The sequence below is a fragment of the Gavialis gangeticus genome, unplaced genomic scaffold (genome assembly GCF_001723915.1).
Source record: "Gavialis gangeticus isolate Ggan-Ray unplaced genomic scaffold, GavGan_comp1, whole genome shotgun sequence".
NCBI classification, from domain to species: domain Eukaryota; kingdom Metazoa; phylum Chordata; order Crocodylia; family Gavialidae; genus Gavialis; species Gavialis gangeticus.
The window spans coordinates 8,510,465-8,529,117 of NW_017728964.1; the positions used below are offsets into that span (position 1 = coordinate 8,510,465).

Here is an 18,653-nt window from a genome sequence, read left to right on the forward strand (position 1 = left end):
TGCCCAGGTCCTCCCTCTTCCCTTTCTTGAAGATGGGGACCACATTTGCTACCTTCCAATCATCTGGCACCTGGCCCAAGCACCACGATCAGACATCAGAGCAGACTTGATTAATCAAAGCTGCTGGAGCACAGTAATTACTGTACTCCAGCAACCTCCCGCATCTCGTGTATTAGCGTCACTGCGCTTCAAAATGGCAGTGAGGGCACTTGAACTAAAGCTCATCTGACATGCTTTAGTTCAAGCACCGCTGCCACCATTTCAAAGTGTGGGGATGCTGACACACGAGATGCTGCAGCGCTTTAATTAAAGCAGCTGTCAGAGCCACTCTAAGCAAAGGACCAACCCCCACCCTCTGTGGAGCACATGTAAAAGTGCCCATAGGCTATGAGAAAACAAAATGCAATAGGTGGACCAATATTGTGACCAGCTAGACTTCAATGCAATTGATCAGTGCTCCTGTCTGATGTAAGAGCAGGATATAATATAAAAACTTGATGTCAAGGCTAAAACTGAATCAATATTATTCCAAGCTGCCCAGATAGAGAATTAATACATTTTCCTGATGGAAGGTATACAAATCTTCTGACCTTATAGACAGCAATCTCTGTCAGTGTGCTCAGCCTGCCAAAATCCAATTTTGCATATGCAAAAACTGCAGGTCTGGCTTGGATAGCATCAAACTATTGTTCTGGGACAGCATATTTGAGCAGGGGGGAGAATCTACTGGGATATCTACAGAAGAACATCCACAGCCAAAACCTTTTTGTCCAATATGGAGCTATCAAAATGTTGTCCAGTCATCTTCTAAACGTTACCTGGAGAGCCAGACGACTCCTGTATACTTTCTCAAGACCATAAAGTTAGGAAGGCATCAGGCAGGCCTTATGCCTCCCCTGAATAAGTAGTTCTCTGGCATCTTGCATTTTTTCCTGCGAACAAGGTTATGTTTGAAGCCCTCCATTGACTATCATGCCTAGGATGGATTTCCAGTGATTGCTAATGACTGGTTACCATAACGCTGCGCAGAAACATCCACTGCAGGCCCTGGGAAGGTGTAGAACCAGTGAGGGTTACACCACATTCATGTAGGCTGGGTGCCTGGCAATAGGAAATATTCATCCTCCAAACTGGGAATCACAAATCAGTCTTGATCTTGGAACAACTTCACCACCCTGAGGCTAAGTGGTGTATATATTTCATTATTCACAAATCTAATATAAGATGAAGGTAGCCTTTCTGTGGAATGAGGAAATAGAAGCCTCTTCACAACATGGCAGACCTGATGCTTTTATGTACATAGGCATGGTCCAGATCTAGAATTCTAAAATGAAAAACCTCATCTACAAATTTTGAAAAAAAATTAAGTTACCTTTGTAACAATAAAATACATAGAATTTAAAAGTGTACCTGGCATGAATTTCTTCTACATAATAAGTACTGAAAAAAATGATTATGAAATCATTCAATTCAATTCAATTCAAACTCTGGCAGTGCTTAAAAACAAAAACAAACAAAACCCATTTCCTTGCTCTTTAGAACTCCTTCATTTACCCAGTAGTCTTTGAGAGAGGATCTGTGTTAGATATCTAAAGTTGGAATGCTTCCAAATTCCAAGAGCCCAGGTTGACAGCTGCCCCAGCAGTCTAACCAATAAAACAACTATGGCCCTTTTGTTCTGCAAAACTGTATATTCACCTTGGAATGTGTATGGAGATTTTGTGGAATCTATACAATATAAATAATATGCACACATTCACCAGTTCTAAAACTACAGTGTATGCCACAGCTTTAGAATTACAGTCTGTACTAATATAACAAACTAAGAAGCACTTTTCTGGACAGCTAAAGTGGAGCAGTGTTGGGTAAAGCAAAGGCAGTGGCATCCACAGTCGCTGAAACAGCAGCAAGAAAGCACAAAACAACATGAAAACCAACAAGGTCTTGAAGTGTTTTGGTAATGTACAGAAGTCCTGTTGTCTAGCCAATGAAGATCATTTTTTATTCTGATACTGCTTACTTTTGAACAAAAGGTTAAAATCACACTGTACTCAGCATAGTTTACTACTTATAATTTGGAAACCACATTTGCATGTTATGTTTACTTACTGGTTTAAAAATACTTTGTGGGTGATAAAGATAGTGCATGGTTTAAAAAACTGCAAAGAGAGTTTGTTTAAATTTCATATTTTTAAATCTGTTATAACATAAGAACACCTTGTTTTTACAGATTGGTCAACTTAAAGGGGCACAACTACTTTCTTTTAAATAACCTATAATTTATTTGCCTTCCTTTGGGTATTATTAGATTTTCTTGGAAACCTGAAATTAGAATTCCTTTCCTTTCTACCCTTCTCCATTTGGCAAAAATTGTCCTACTGTATCTGCTGGAGAAACCAGCAAAGTTAACTTTCCTTTACCTTCCTTTGTGGATGCCACCATAATTGCTACACTCTGTTCTAGGAAAACTGCTTATTAATAAGGTGATTCAGACTCTGGTGTACACAGAGCTATTTTTACTAAAGCTATTGCCCAACACTAAGATTTTTTTGGTGGATTAAAATTAACTCTAAGCACCGAAGCCAGCATTTTATGTGACACCCTAAAAACAAACTGGTAAAATCTTCAGAACCTTCCTACCAGATTAACAATTTTAGCTTTGATGAGCAAAGGTTCTCTAAGGACCTACATTCTCCTGGTTCACCTGGAATCTGTTAGTATTGTGAATTACTTAAATTACTACTATTATAGTAGCACTCAAAAGCCCAAAAGGTGACTGGCACTCCATATTACTGCTTGCTGTACAAACAGAAGAGGCAATCCCTAACACACAGTATTCACAATTGAAATAGTAAAGGAAAGGGTTGTGGATACAACATGCAAGCAAACAGGCAGGCAGGAACCAAAAGGTGTCAGATGATTAACACCTAGAGAAAAAACTGCAAAATGATATAGAAAACCATGAATGATTTGTGCATGTGCTTTAAAACCCATTTTCACCTGATATCATATTTAACATCATTCTTCCTTGCTTAAAGAATTCAGTTCTGCCCCCAAATCCCTAAGCAACACCCCCAATACTTACTATAGGAAATGGATGGCAAAGAAGAAGAAACAACTGAAAGAAAACTTTTTTTCTCATGTCACCTTGAAACTGAATCATGCCACAAAACCTAGAAAAACAAGAATGTATACAGCATGAGTGGTTTCCATTAATAATATAGTCACAAAGGTAATTTTATTTATGAGATTAAAAATGCAGTGTGCACACGCATACATGTTAAAGAAAAGGGTTCTGCTACCCTCAAGAAGTCTAATTTATTTTCTAAGCACTGTGGGAAAGCAAACACTGAGGAAAAGTATAGTAAAATCATTAAGCGTTAGTCAGCTGTTTGAGATGCCATATAGCTATGTCAAATATAAATATGGCTTTAAGTTTACTAAGGTAGCAGAGGTTGTGTGTGAAAATCACAAGTAAAACAAGCTCACACTGGAAACAACTGCAGTGTGAGCTAATGTATGATGCAATTAGAAGCAAAGGGCAGTGCAGATGAATGGCTGTTCAATTTAAGCTTTGTAGAACACTTTCAAATACTGATATAGAAAAAGTGAACTAGTAGTAAACTAAAGGCACTAACACTTTGGATCAGGTATATGCCTGTTATAGTACCATTGCTTCCAAAAGAGTTACCCCCCAGAGCGAATTTAGCCAGCTGCATACAACAATCATGGAAACTTGTGTCAAGGAGGCTCAATCCAGACTCACAACATTATTGTGACATCACCTGCCCTTACCCCTGCTGATCTGCAACTTTCCCTCCTGCTTCACCTGTGCACTTCTGTAGAGCAAAACATCCAAATGGTTCAACAGTTTTACAAAAGTGCTTTCTGATTTGCTTAATACCATCTGTTACCTAGGCAGCATTTGAATCAAGCTCTCCAGAAGCAAAAATCTCATGACAATGTACTCTAAGACAGGCAGTTTAATCACTTTGGCAGAAAGCTCAAATACTCAAATCTTATCTGATTCCTTGCGTGATTTTTCTTTAAAAGAATGTATAAAGATCACAGAATCTTCAGATACATAGACATGTGCGCTTTTCAGATATATTTCAGGCCAACTAGACCAAGGAGAACAATTTCTCAGTCTCCACCCCATAGCTCTCATTTCATATGTTCAGAAGTTGAGCCTTTCTCCACTTCCTGCAGTTAAAAAAAAGAGAGGGTTTTTTTATGGACTCACACTGCAATGCTGGAACGAAGTTTTTGGATATCTTTGGATTTCTTGATCTCTTCTTTACAAAGCATAAGTAACTTCATTGAAAATGGATGGCTGGAAATTTTAAAAGGATTTTAGTTATTAACTTGTGAAAGGCAAAACAGAACTTTTGGTTGACATTTTTTAAACGTACTTCTAAATGGATTTAGTGGTCAGGAGAGTTACAAATACTCACAAGTGGGGTACAGCACAATTAAGAACAGTGCAAGTTTTCCCCATTGTGGCTTACCCCTGTTCTTGAAGGGCCTCCTATAAAGATAAGAACATATTCAGCCTTCCTGCTTGTTTACTCACCGACCTCTCTGTGGGTATCTGTCTTCAGGGGGGTTGAACAATATATAGCTCAACTCATTCCAGCTATTCCAACTAATTAGAGGCTATACATTGTGGTTACTATCAACCTTGGATGGATCAGAATTGACAAAGCAGAAGTAAAAAAATATTCTATACCCAAATAAGAATGCAAGTGTTTCAAGCATTTCTGCAGCATCTAGTCCCTAGTCATCATATGTTTTCAAATACATTTACAGTTTATAGTTTGTTTGCCCACATTCTTTTACTGATTCTGAACAAAATAGAGATGGCAGTTCTCCAAAGCTTTACTGCTAGGAGTAACAGTTTGAAGCCTTCTTGAAATATATTTAGTCAGTTTGCACAGTCTGGGAAATACGGTTGCGACAGCGTTTTTTTCAGACACTCATACAAACAACCAGAACTGTTTAATATTCCCTCCTTTTTTCTCATCTCATGGGCCCTTTGATTATATTCATATATCTGCACAACATTTCATTTAATCTTCTGATCAATACTCTCAGGCATCTAATACAAAAAGCAAGCAAAATTATTTGCTATGTTGTAAATGTTTAAGTGAAAAAAAACAGACCAAAAATCCAGAAATGTATTTCTACCACTATGATTTTACGCTGTGGAAACAAACAAACATCAAATAAGATGTACAGTGTAACCTGACTCACATTACCCACTTTGCAACAATACAGAGATTGTTAGAATGGCAAGAAGTTTATTAAGAATTCATGCATCTGTCTTTACAAACATTTCCATTGAATAGGCTTCAATATGCATTAGATCAGGGGTCAGCAATCTTTTGCTGCCACAGGCTGCCACGTGTAACCCAGAACCCTGCTGCAGGCCACAAATCTCTGCCTGCTAGAGTGCCAAAGGTGCCTGTGCTTTGCCCTTGCCATCAATTCAAGTGGCCAATGGCAATAGAAAGGGTTAAATTCAACAAGGCTGTAAGAACAGAACAAGGTGGTGGGGCAGCATGATTAGGAGATGCTTCAGAAAGAATAGATGGAGCAAGGCAGATGGTAGGACCTTAGGGATACCTCCTCTGGGGCCTGGACTGCAGCATGCTGCCAATGCCCAGAGCTGCTATGGGCTAGATCCACTTTCTTCATGGGTCAGATTCAGCCCATGGGCCATAGGTTGCTAACCCCTGCTTTAGACTATTTTAAGAAAGAGGCATTAAAGTAGTGCCATCACTTACACTGAACTGGCCATGATATCCATATCAGAAGATGTAGTGACAAGTCCTCTACACTTGCCTCAGCATTACTCCAACCCTGAGAAGAGTGAGAGAGTAGTGGGAAGCATGTGTATGTGGAACACTTGTGGGGGTAGTATGTGTTCGCATGCATGAATCTGTGGACTTGCGTGTGTCCAAAAACAGATCTTTCTCTAGGCAGGTGTTAGACAGAAACTGCATGCAGAATGCTGTTTAATGTTAAGGCTGGGTGTTTTTAGCCCCTGAGCTGGTAATTTTTTTCACAGTTATACAAGGCTGTTTCACAAACTGGCTGAAGTTTACAAAAGATTAATTACAGTACCTGCAAGCCTGCCTTTCAGCACAGGACAACAGCAATATGGTAAATTAGGTGAGATTTTAAATTGATTCGACAATATGAACACTGCTGAAAAACACAGCAACAAAGAGACCAATTGGAACAGAGCATCTGGAAAAAATTTAGCACATGTAACCTCATGTGCAGTATTTTGCGTTTAAAACAGGCCCACTTTCCTTTCTGTCATCTGCCAATTTCACATTTGTAATAACTAAACCTAACCTATGTGTGATCTCAAATGACTCAAATAGCTTGGCCTCTTTAAAGGAAATTGAGAAAATTCCTTCTCCTGTGCAGGCACAGCTCCAGCAGAAATAGAATCAGTATCTGGGGAAAAGGGATCAGTCTAAAGTCTTTATATTATGTAAATTGGGCACACGTGTTCCTGCAAAAGAATGTGTTTTTTTAAGGTGAACTGAATTTCAATTAGATCAATCATGATATTACTTGAGGTGGTCTTGAAATCAGAGGACAGCCATGCTGTGCCCTTTTCAGTTTAGGCTCAACTTAGGAATGGAATTACCACTACTTAAAGGAATCAACAGTAGTATGGAAAATATAAAAGCCACTTGTTCAAGATCAGTAATGACACGTGCCATCTTTAAGGCAGTTTATAAAACCTTCAGCAAACTATTATGCCTAATGGATGACTACACAGATACTATTTGTATTGTATTATGTTGCCAAGTGTACTGTATGTCAGTAAAATGATAAATTAAACACTTTGCTTCAAATGTTAGACTTTCTATTCATATGTTAGAACTCCAAGTTCGAACACTTTAACCCCATGAGGTCTAGGAATGGAAGATTTTACCAGGCTGTTGAGAGACTGCAAACCCCTCTGGTGAGGGCTTGCTCACTGGCTACAATGGGATGGTCCTTGCAAGGTGGTGATGGGCAATTTACTGGACCGGTCTTCAGTGGACATCTTGGAAACCCCAGTAAACAGTATTTAGGCTACAATGGGCTTTAAAACAACAGCCCCTATAGGTCAATTGCACTCTGGTCTCTGCCACCCTTTCTGAACAATAATAGCCAGGTAGCTATTATTATCTGGGGTACAGAGGGCTTGTGAAGAGTCCAGGAGAATACAGATACAAACAGTTTCTCAACTGAAATTAAGTTAACATTCAAGTTTAGTTCATGGTGTGCCAAAAGGCAGCAGACCATTACATCTCTGGGAAAGCTACTGCAGAGAAAAGGGAAGCCTCATGAGAAGGCAGAACTTTTAACCTCAGCAACACACAAGAACAATGGAACAAAGCTGTTACGAGTAGCCATTTGATCAACCAGGTCAGAGCTGTCCAACTGGCAGCCCACGGGGCCAACAAGGGGTCAAAGGTGAGGCCCCTGAACTCCTGCCTGGCTGCAGCTCCCTACACTGATCAACCTGCAACAGCAACCAGAGTCTTCAGGTTCCTCCTCCTTCCTCCAGCTTGTGCTTCATGTGCCTGCCACACAGGGGTGGTGGTACAACTTGGCAGGTTGCTGGAAGCTGAGGGTGACACTGGGGCCATACAGATGCATGGTGTGCAGCCCAGGGCCTGTGTCCCACATTGGTGCAAGGCCCTGTTCATGCAGCCGGCTGTGTCCCCCAGCTGCTTAGAAGTTGGACAGCCCTGAACTAAAGTCAAAACTGGTGGTTCATTCCAGTTCCTGGAAGGTAAGCGTGCACTTCAATCAGCCTCCATGCTGGCAGATTCAGCCGAGTCGCAAAGGACTTGAATAAGTCATAGCGACTAAAGATCTTTCTCCATCTTTGAGGTAACAAATAGTCAGGGCTGAAGCACACTGGCAGAGCAGCGCTGAAAAAATTGCTAGTGATGTATTTCTCTTCCAGCTGGCATTGTTAGCACAGCAAGTTTTATGAGCACTAAAAATCCTTTGGAGAGATCTCAAAGAAGCATGAGACTGCTCTTTCCAAACCCAGCTTTAGGGTCCATCTTGTGAACAGGCAGGAAAATTCACTTCAAGCTATGCTCCTTTGAAACAAGAGTGACATCCAGTGGCAATTCAAGTTTCTATCAAGTATTTATTTCCTACTACCATTTATCCAACAGCCATTAATCTTATTTAAATTTACCAGTAAATAACAATTCCAGTATAATTTACTGGTTATGTACCTGTTATGGATATCATTTTGTAGATACTGCTAGAAAAAAGGTCTGGTATAGTAAAAAATCATTTTTTAATCAACCCCCTCCCCAAAACAGGCACCTGCAAAGATTCATTTGTTGTTTTTTTTTAATTTAACCATAGATTACTGAAGGCCAAGCAGCCAGTGGCAGCACAATTACACATGCTAAATCAAAAGTTATCTTGCTAAGGCTCAGATGAGCAGACTAGGAAAAATGAAAACAAACCATGCTAATTTTCCTTCTCCTGCCCACTAAGGCAAGATTAGCATAAATGTACTGCATAGCTGAAGCATTTGGACATTGGTCATATTAAATACTGAATAAACAGTATAAATCGTTTTTCTGATTTAAGTTGGATGCATACATTGACCTATTAAAAGTGAGGAAAAAAAACATTTCCTTCCTTTTCCCTCCATTCTAGCCTCACTTTATATATACAGTGCAGCTTTGAGATTAAAAGCTGCATGATACAGGGTAGTGTGTCTCCATTTCAGTCTAACCTATTCTGCATTGTACTTTCACATCCTTTTTGGCACACTTCTTTGGATGAAGGAACATACAAGTAGTCCTGCTGAAAAAAGTCTGGTCCAGCAGTTACACTCTCCCATATTCTCTCACACAAAAAGCAGTGGACTTCATCCAACTGCAGTCTGGCAGGCACCAGTGAGATGGTCAGTACTTAATTGCCTTTCACGATTTTCCCAAAACAACAAAGTGCTTAAGTTTACCCTGGTGCATAAAGTTTACCTTGGTGTATTATATATATAAGTTACTGAATTATTGTGACATGCGGCAACACAAACAGAACCAAATTCACCCATCTAACATCTTCCCCAGTAAATGGAATCTTCATTAGCACATTCTCAAGGAAACTTCCTAAATGCTTCATTCCTTTCTGTTCCCTAATTCAAGGATGATAACCTAGGGCTGTGCAAATGATTATTTTAAGTTATTAAATTAACCATGTGAGAGATGTGGGTTCAAATTCCACCTTTTCCTGAGGGGACTCAAACCCATATGGACCTCCAACAAAGTACCCTAACCATTATGTTACAGGATCTCCTGAAGTGGGAGTGCCTCTCAAGCTTTGAATCTTCAATGGAGCTAAGACTGGGGAGTTGTAGATCTCCAGTGAAAATGCTAACTACTAAACTAGTCTTACACACACACTCTCTGGCCCAAGTAATATTTAATTATTCATTTCATCATTATTTTAATTAATTAAATGTTCTATGACCCATAGATAGTGTTACTACTTTGAAAGAGCATACCTGTGCATGATTACAAGTACTGATAGACTCAATTAACACTTTCATACTATAAGAGTGTATCCCCTGTGCTCAATTTTAAAATTATAGGCACAATTAAAAAAAATGTATTTCAAATCTAGTAAAAAAACTGCACACCGTGACCTAAGTGCTTTACAATTCTGTCATCTATCTGCACTTGTGCTCAGATACTTCATGTCTGATTTCAGCATAAACAAATTTTAATTTTACTAAAATTAAAATATACTGCTCTGAAAATCTGTTATTACAAGGCCATAATTCATGTTTGTCCACTCCTAACATCCTTCTGTCCAGAATACTAGCCATGGAACTGTGGGAGCCTTATTCTGTTGTTGTTTTCTCAAAAAAAAAGTGTTACAGACTTCTTGGAGGGTACTCACTTAAAACAAAAGCTGTAGGATTTTACGACTGACAGATCATCTGGGGAATGTTATTTTGGGGTGTCACAATAGGAAAATTGTGCAAAATGTACACTGCCTGGTAAAATATATATTTATTTCCCTAAATATGCATTTAGAAAATGTACAAACTCTCAGCAATACTACAATCTAGCACGGCCTTACCTTTTCTAAGTGAAAATATGAACCTGTGTCATTTTCTGGTCATAAAGCCCTGAAAGAGCCAACTGCTGCACTGAGAAAGAGGAAACCTTCCTTGAGAGCTGTCCCAATAAACTTCAGAGAAATTCAAACAAAATAATAACTTTACCTACCATACAGAGTAGTGTGCATCTCAGTGTAAGGCAGCACTCCCAGACTCTCTGCATCCCCACTATATGTACCCTGATTCGTTTACTGAAATTTTTAAAAAAGCATCTAGCATTTTGTGCAAGAAAAAAGCTCCCAGCAACCATAACGCAGCTTTTGCAAGTATTTTTTCAACAGCAGGAGAGATCTTAAAAGAAAAGACAACTGACAAGGAATGGACGATCAAATTTTGATCCTAAAAACAGTGCCACTAAATTACTGAATTAGAAAGAGTGCTCTCATCAGTAACGCTAACCTTGAAATCAATTGCTGCACAAGCTTTCCCCTCTCATGTCATCCAATATAAGACCGGAATTTCCAAAGAGAATAATTAACACTTACTCTTCTTCAGTAGTGAAAATATCAAAGCAACCATTGGCCAGCATTTGATCCAGCATCTTCAACAGAGGTACAGAAACCCTAAATAAAAAAATGTGCACAACAAATACATTTCTTGGCAGATATCATGTATATGCTTATTTTTATTGAAAGCAAGTGAGGGGGAGGGGAGAGAGACCTGCTATCTACATACATCCATTTCAATTAGAATTCTACCCCACCCACTGAGAAAGGTTGCTGGGTAACTCCTCTAAGTTGGCTAAATCATTCTAGTTGGCGGAAAGAGAGACATTCTGTTGCAGCCAAAGGAAAGAAACTAGTCAATAGCCAGGATGGATCTAAGCTTGTGGGGACCTGGAAATACAATTAAAAAGTGTAGGATAATTTTAAACAAATCTGAATAATGTACTTAAGTAAGTTTATTAAAAGTTGCAAACGTTTTTCACTTAGATTAAGCACAAAATGAGGCTGAACAGATGGCACGGCAGCAAAAACAGCTATGGAGATTTTCAGCTACAACAGCTGAGTTAACAAAAAGAAGACTGAAAATCCTGCTAAACGTTATGAACAGAAAATAGTCCCCCAAACTTCACAACAAAATACCCACAACCTTAACTCCAGAACTTGCAAAAGTTTCATAAGTGAAGCTTAGGTGAACGAGTCTTGCTACATAACATATCTGGTCTTTCAACAAGACCATGCATTTTTCTATGACAGTTACACTTTGCATATTCCTAAGGAAACCCTTCCTAAACAAAAAACACAATGACAGTGCACATAAGCATCTAATTTTCCAAATGTCACACTACATGAAAATACTGCAGTTCGTTTTAAGTTCAACGCTACAATAAAGTAAGTGCTTCCTTTTTTACACAAAACTGTCTCCCAGAGCTCTGTCTTTTCTGGGACTTTTTGTTGAGGCCATTTTCAAAATTCTACAATGTATCAAAATAAATGTATACAAAATACTGGTAATTTCATACTGTTATTGGGCACATTATGAAAGTATACTGACCTCCTCAGTATATATTCTTCTATTAGTATTTTATGTAAGAGAAGGATTACCTGTCATTCAGCAGGTTATCTTCAAAAACTTTTAGCAATGTCTCACAAAAGCTATTCATGGCACCCAGATCATTTTGGATTTTCTTCATATAGTCAAACAGGCTCTGTGCAGAGTACCGAACCTACAACAACAGAACATCTGAAATGAAGCAGTTTGTAGAATAAACCTGGCTGTGACTGGAATTTTTTTTTAAACACAAACATTCCCAACCTATGCAGGAACTTCACTACATTAGCTGCACTTCTGGACCCTCAGATATACTTCTAAAAAGAAACAGTAAGTGAGCATACTGATTCACTATCACTGTCTAAGGGGAAGACAGCTGGTTCACTTGCCATTACTTTTTTTTATCCATGTATTGCATTTCCTAGATCAAGTTTTAGAGTAAAATAAATTATAAGAAAAAAAAAGACTGGACTAAAGACTATATTCATTAATTTGTTTCTTTTATAATAAAACAACCTAGGAAAAATATTACTACACTTCTTTGCTTCAGTATTTTGCTGATTTTGAGTCAGAATGCTAAGTCCTTGTGTACTAGGTAGGCCACACTGAAATTAAGAGTACTGGAGGATACGAGCCAGAGTGTTTTACACATTTATCAAGCATAGGAGCATTTTTCAAAGGCTTCAGCAACCACATAAATAACATTTTTCTATTGTGCCTTTAAAAATGTTATTTTACCTGTAAATCCAAAAGACCAGGCAGTATATGCTGGTTTAAGGTTAGTATACAGCAGACTAGAGGAAGCACAGTGAGGCATTAACAAGTTTGTACAAGTAGGTATCTCTCTTCATTAATTCAAATGCAAAATCAAAAATATCAATGATAGCTATTGATCTGTGCTGCGCTTCAAAACCAATATGCCTCAATAACATCTACACTTGTACATTTGCAAAACTCAACTGTACTTAAAGAAATTTTGAACTGAACTCAGTAAACACAGTTCTTTCAGATGTTAAAAGTAATGTAAGATAGTTCTTCATGTAGTGAACAAAGCATTGCATGCTTATATTTGGATGCCTGATATTTAAAAAGCTGTAAAGGGAAATGCGCTTATTGAAAAATTCAGCACACGATCAACTACTTTGTTATTACATGTTAAAGAAATAATTCCATTAACTTTTTAAAGGATAGAATCTACCCACAGTTCCAAACAGTTCCCTTTAAGCACAATAAAAAAAATAAGCATTTGGCCTTTGTATTTTTGCGATTCAAGTAGTACAAATGTGTATTTATTTAGGTGTCAGTAGCACACATGAATTCAAAATAGAAGAGGGCTGACATGAAGAAATCTGTGAAGTCTCATGGAAATATTTCGTAAGGCACGTGTCTAACCATGTAGTTTTTTTCTGCTACATTCCTAACATATTTAGACTAACTTCTAGCTGTCTCAGATTACTGCCCTGTTTTCAAGACAGCCAAATCCACAGATGTTTTTTTCTGAGATTCAAAAAATTAACAGAAGGACTGCACGGAAATGTCATTAAAAGACAGCAGTAAACAGAGTATCCAGCATTTGAATAAATGAACTAAACTGTAATACATACAAAAGCAATGACTAGAAAGGAGGATGGCAGAAGAATGTGCATACTGAAGACAGCATCTTCCCAACTAATGAAATAATGCAAGTCACAAAGGGGACGGGCTCTGGAAGAGTTTACATTATACAAACCCAGAACTTAAGTGTAAAATTGTACACTGAACTAAAATATGTGCAACTTCTATTACTCTTCCACAACTTCCATTACTCTTAGTCTCCTCTGACCCCAAACTTCTTCACCATTGCATTCTACATTTGTGTCATTATTTAGACAGCAAACTCCTTATTGTTCATACATTGCTGAGCACCTTAATCTAGATTGGAGCCTTTGAGCAGACAATGATTCAAGTTTCTAATAATAAAGTTCAGCACGATTACCTATAGAACTTAAGCAAACATTCTTAACACAGCATACACTTACGGCAATGAAAAAGACTTATTTACCTTATCATGACCACACTGATTCCATTTTCAATGTATGTATACCCTACCAGAGCAAGGACAAATTTGGTTTGGCCAGCACCATCCGATGAGTTTATATCCAAGCCCTTCCATCTGAAAACAAAGGCATGAGCAGGCCTAGCCATCACTCACTTGTTTGGCAACCCTAAAAGAGGATTCCCCAGTAGCAGGGAAAGAGAACAGGTAGTGGAATTCCTGGGGACAGGGCATCTCACAGTTCTCGTGAGACAGTTTTGGTAAACATAGGGGCAGGGGGCTAGATCTGGCCTGCAGAGCTCTGCAAGCCAACTCCCCGTGCAGCTCTAGGGTCTGATCAGACCCATGTAGGGCATAGCGTGCACCTGTGCCACAGGCCCATGGACTCCATCCCCACAGAACTACAGACCAGTTAGCCTTAGCTCAATACATGGAAATTTAGTGGAGCATATCCTAAAGCCATTTGCAAGCATCTGGAGGAAGAAGGGCTGATTGCAAGCAGCCAGCATGAATTATGAAAAACAAATTGTACCAAACAAACCTGATCTCCTTCTTTGACAAAGTAAAAACTTGGGTGGATGAAGAGAATGCCGGGGCTATAGTGTATCTGGACTTCAGCAAGGCTTTTGACAAGGTCTCACATTACCTTCTCATAAATAAATTGGAGAAGTGTGGGCTGGATAAAACTACTACAAGGCAGATAGATAACTGGGTCAATAGCCACAAGCAAAGGATGATTATTAATGGATCCATGTCAGAATCGCAGGAGGTTCCAAGTGGAGTCTGTCCTCAGCCAGGTACTATTCAATGTGTTTATTATTTTGTTGCTGGCATAGGAAGCTTCCAAAGCAAGTCTGTGTATGACATGAAACTGGGAAGGATTGTGAACATGTTGGAGGATGGAAAGTTGGGCTAGAGCAAACAGGATAAAGTTCAGTGCAGACCAATGCAAGATGCTACTCCTTCGGAGGAATAATCAGAAACATAAATACAAAACGGAGAACACCTGGCTGGCCAGCAACTTTATGGAAAAGGGCTTGGGAGTCTTAGTAGACCACACACTCAATGTGTCTGCAGTGTGATGCAGCCACACAAAAGATGAATGCAGTTTTGGGCTTCATCAATAGAAGCATTAGGTGCAAGACATAGGAGGTGATAGTGCCTCCCTACTTGGCACTAGTTAGGCCTCATCTGGAGTACTATGTGCAGTACTGGGCTCCACATTTTAAAAAGGACATGGAGAAGTTAGAGACGGTCCAGAGGTGGCCAGCAAAGATGATCAAGGGCTTGGAAGGCAAGTCATACAAAGAGAGAGGCTGAAGGAGCTAGGCATGTTCAGCTTGTTAAAAAGATGCTTAAGAGGGGACAAGATAACAGTCTGCAAGTACCTGAAGGGCTGCCATAAGGAAAAGGGAAAGAACCTTTCCTCTCTTGCTGCAGAGAGAAGGATGCAGATGAGTGGCTTGAAGTTGCAGCAAAGTAAATTTAGATTGGATATCTGGAAAAACTTCTTCACTATGAGGCAACGGAATACTTCTTCACCACTGGAGGCGTTCAAGAAGAGGCTGGACAGCCACTGGTCTGGGATGATCTAGGCATAGCTATGCCTATGTTCTATCATGGGCATTTCCCATGCTTCTGGCCTTGCTGGTTGCTCCTGGCCCACCCCCCCTTTTCCGGCTATACATGCCAGGGTGTTTTTAAGACTCCCCAGAGGCACTGTGTGTTAGCTACAGCTCAGGCTGGGGACTTCAACTGGGGTGTGCTGGTTCTCCTGATAGAAGCAAAGCTGAACGTTCCTGGCTACGAGTCTTGACCCTCCACTCAGACCATATTTGGAATCAGGAAAGAATTTTACCCCATGGCCAAAATGGTATGGACACTGGGGATTTTTTCTGTAGCAGAGGCATGGTTCTCTACCCAGGACCTCCTGAGTGTATACTGACAACATTTTATAGAAGCTGGACATTGGTTGCCATGGTTCCCCTGCTTCACCTATGGCAGGTTAAGTCTATGTTCCATCAGTGTTGAAGGTATCTTATGTAGAGTTTAGATTATGGTTGTATGGGATGGTTCAGAAAGGGATGATCCTGCCTCAGGCAGGGGGTTGGACTAGATGATCTCTAGAGGTCCCTGCCAGCCTTACTTCTCTACAACTATGACCCTGCTATAGTAACTAACAATGAAAAAGTAAGATAATATACTAATTAACACTAGGGATATGTGAAACGGGCCGTATTAAATTCAGATTCAGCCCAATTTAGGGGACAGTGATTTGATATGTTAATTTGGATCACTGTCCTGATTTGATTCGGCCTAATTCAAATCTGAAGATTTGATTCTGATTCAGAGAATCAGAAATTCAGCCATAGACACAGCTTTATATGTCTTTTCTACATACCTTGAGGTACCAGGTGCAGCTTGTGAATGCTGCAATGCTGGGGCGGAAGGAGTGTCCCACAGGAGTGCAGGGAGGGCCCCCACATGGTTGGCAGCGAACCCAGAAGTGGACGGGAAGTACTTCCGGTCCACTTCCAGGTCTGCTGCTGAGCGTGCAGGGGACCCCCCCACACCTCAGCGATTGGCCACGGGGGGACCCTGGGTGTCCCCCCAGACCCAGGAGGCACCAGTCACCAAGCCGGGGGGTGGGGAGTCCCCTGTGCACTCTGCAGCAGACCCAGAAATGGACCGGAAGTACTTCTGGTCCACTTCCAGGTCCGCCGCCAAGCATGCTAGGGACCCCCCCACGCTCCCATGGGACGCTCCATCAGCCCCACCATCTCAGCATTCACGAGCCGCGTGGTACCTTGAGGTACGTAGAAAAAAAAACATATAAAGCTGTATCTATGTCCAAATCATCAAATCTCTCCGAATCGAATCGGAGGCTTCCAGTTCAATTCAGAGAGATTAATGGGTCTCCTGGTTGGATTCGGATTCGGAGATTTGACTGCCGAATCAGGCTGAATCTCCTCCGAGTCGAATCAGCAACTGAAGCTTTGCATAGCCCTAATGAATATGAGTACAATACACAGAGAAAACATCAGGCACTGCAGAAGTTCCATCCCACTGTCAAGGACAGTAAGAGGGGAAAGAGTGACAGCTGTGTCTACTGCATCCTTTACACCCTCAATCAGGAGAAAGAAAAAGCACAAGGACAGAAGGGGAGTAGCTGTAATGAACACTGTTGGCCAAGAAGAATCTCATTTATGCACATATGAGCAAGATAAAAATCCACATACCATGAAAGGAACCTGTATGGACTGCTACTAAAAACAACTAAAAATAAAAGTGAAGCTTTTACAGTTGCCATAATTGTTCAGTGTTTTCACACAACTATTAATACACACATGGTATATTTCACTGTACACATAAAAGACCTATTAACAAAATAAGAGCATTCTTGCACATGTGCATGAAAAAAAGATGTAATATATATTAAGAGCATGTTAGGCTCAATAAACAGCACTGCTTCTGGTTCATTTCAAATCCTGACATATTTAATATACTTAAGTGGCAATAGGGTGTTTTTCTTATACCTAAAAATAATTTAAAGTCTAGTTTTTAGCACAAGTAAGACCATGTCTACTTATTCTGCTCATAATACTTCTTTTAATACTCCTGTTCTTTGAAGACAAACAACCCTTTTGAAGTCAGTAACATTTTACATAAAGCATGATGATTCACAATACTTGCTTTTAAAATGGGCCAAAAATTACTCTCAAATGAATTCCGTTGGACAACTTGTGTATTCAGGACATAGGACCATGGGCCCCATCCTATAAAATTCATTAAGCCAATGCAACTACATGCATATGTAAAGGCTTCTATTCTGATTAGATGCTGCATGATCATCAGGCAGCTTTATTAAATATTCTAGAACCACATTTCCTCACTTTCCAGTTAGCTAGGTTATGATACATTCTTGCAATTTGATAAGATACATTCTTGTAATTTAATAAGATAAACATACAAGCCCTCCAAAGCCAGTAGTTTCTACTAGGGATCATGGAAAGTTACTACCATACCTGGAATCATAGGAGTACACTTAGAAAAAGGTGAAAACGACAGCTTATACATTCCATGCATAGAGAACAGACACATGGGGTAGAGATATGTTTGTACATTTTGCCAGCTGACTCATCAGCCAGTGGCTTCATCAATAAGCTAAACATCTGAGAGCAACTACTCCAAATATTTCATGACAGTTTTTCAACCCAACACTGAAACTGGTTTATAGTCCAGGGAAAACTAGTAGTCTTTCAAAACAGTATCTCAGAAAAGGTTCTATCACTAAAATCTTATTACTTCCTACATTATGTTTTTTTAGGCTGAAGAAATCCAATACAACATGAAACTACGTCAAGCAATTTGCTTGAAACTACGGCAGCTCTAGTAAACTGTAGAGAGAGCACCATTTTATACACAAGAATCTGTGTACTGGGGAGATTTCTTTTATGTAGCTATAAGAGATATGCATTATCATAAGCCAGCTATACAGTTAGAAGATTCTTTTATACAAAGAAAATATCCTTTGAACCAAAGGAATGCTGAAGAATGCCAAAGCCCAAACCCCAAAGGAAATGACATCTTCTGTTTTTCCAGATTACTTAAAATGCTCAGACAAAAATTCTTTCAGCTGTTACCAAAACATTTCTAAGCAAGACACGCACTCAGCACCACCCTTCGAAGCCAAACTCTTTATAAAAAAATAGAAACATCAAAAACAAAACAAACAATCCCAAACCTGTAACTTCCTTTTCCACGTGACAGAGGTTACATGTAGATAGTGCATTTTGTTCACACTCATTACTGCTCCTGCCAGAGAATAGAAACTCTTTGCAATCCTAATTTAACTCTACATAACAGTAAATATCTCTTTAGAAAAGTAGTAAAAATCTCACAGCCAAAACAGACAACACTTGCTTCCCCCCAAATATAAACAAGCAGTTTTTA

At 39.6% G+C, this 18,653-nt stretch overlaps 1 protein-coding gene across 1 annotated transcript in view; it reads right to left on the bottom strand.

Annotated features, from left to right (window-relative positions):
• Nucleotides 1-18,653, bottom strand: part of TBCD (tubulin folding cofactor D) — a 281,185-nt gene that overhangs the window by 17,551 nt on the left and 244,981 nt on the right. The window contains exons 33-36 of the mRNA XM_019502452.1: nt 11,719-11,840; nt 10,657-10,734; nt 4,244-4,333; nt 3,086-3,173 (exon numbers count right to left, since the gene is read on the bottom strand). Of these exons, the coding sequence (XP_019357997.1) occupies nt 3,086-3,173; nt 4,244-4,333; nt 10,657-10,734; nt 11,719-11,840 (378 nt within the window). The remainder of the gene's footprint in view (nt 1-3,085; nt 3,174-4,243; nt 4,334-10,656; nt 10,735-11,718; nt 11,841-18,653) is intronic.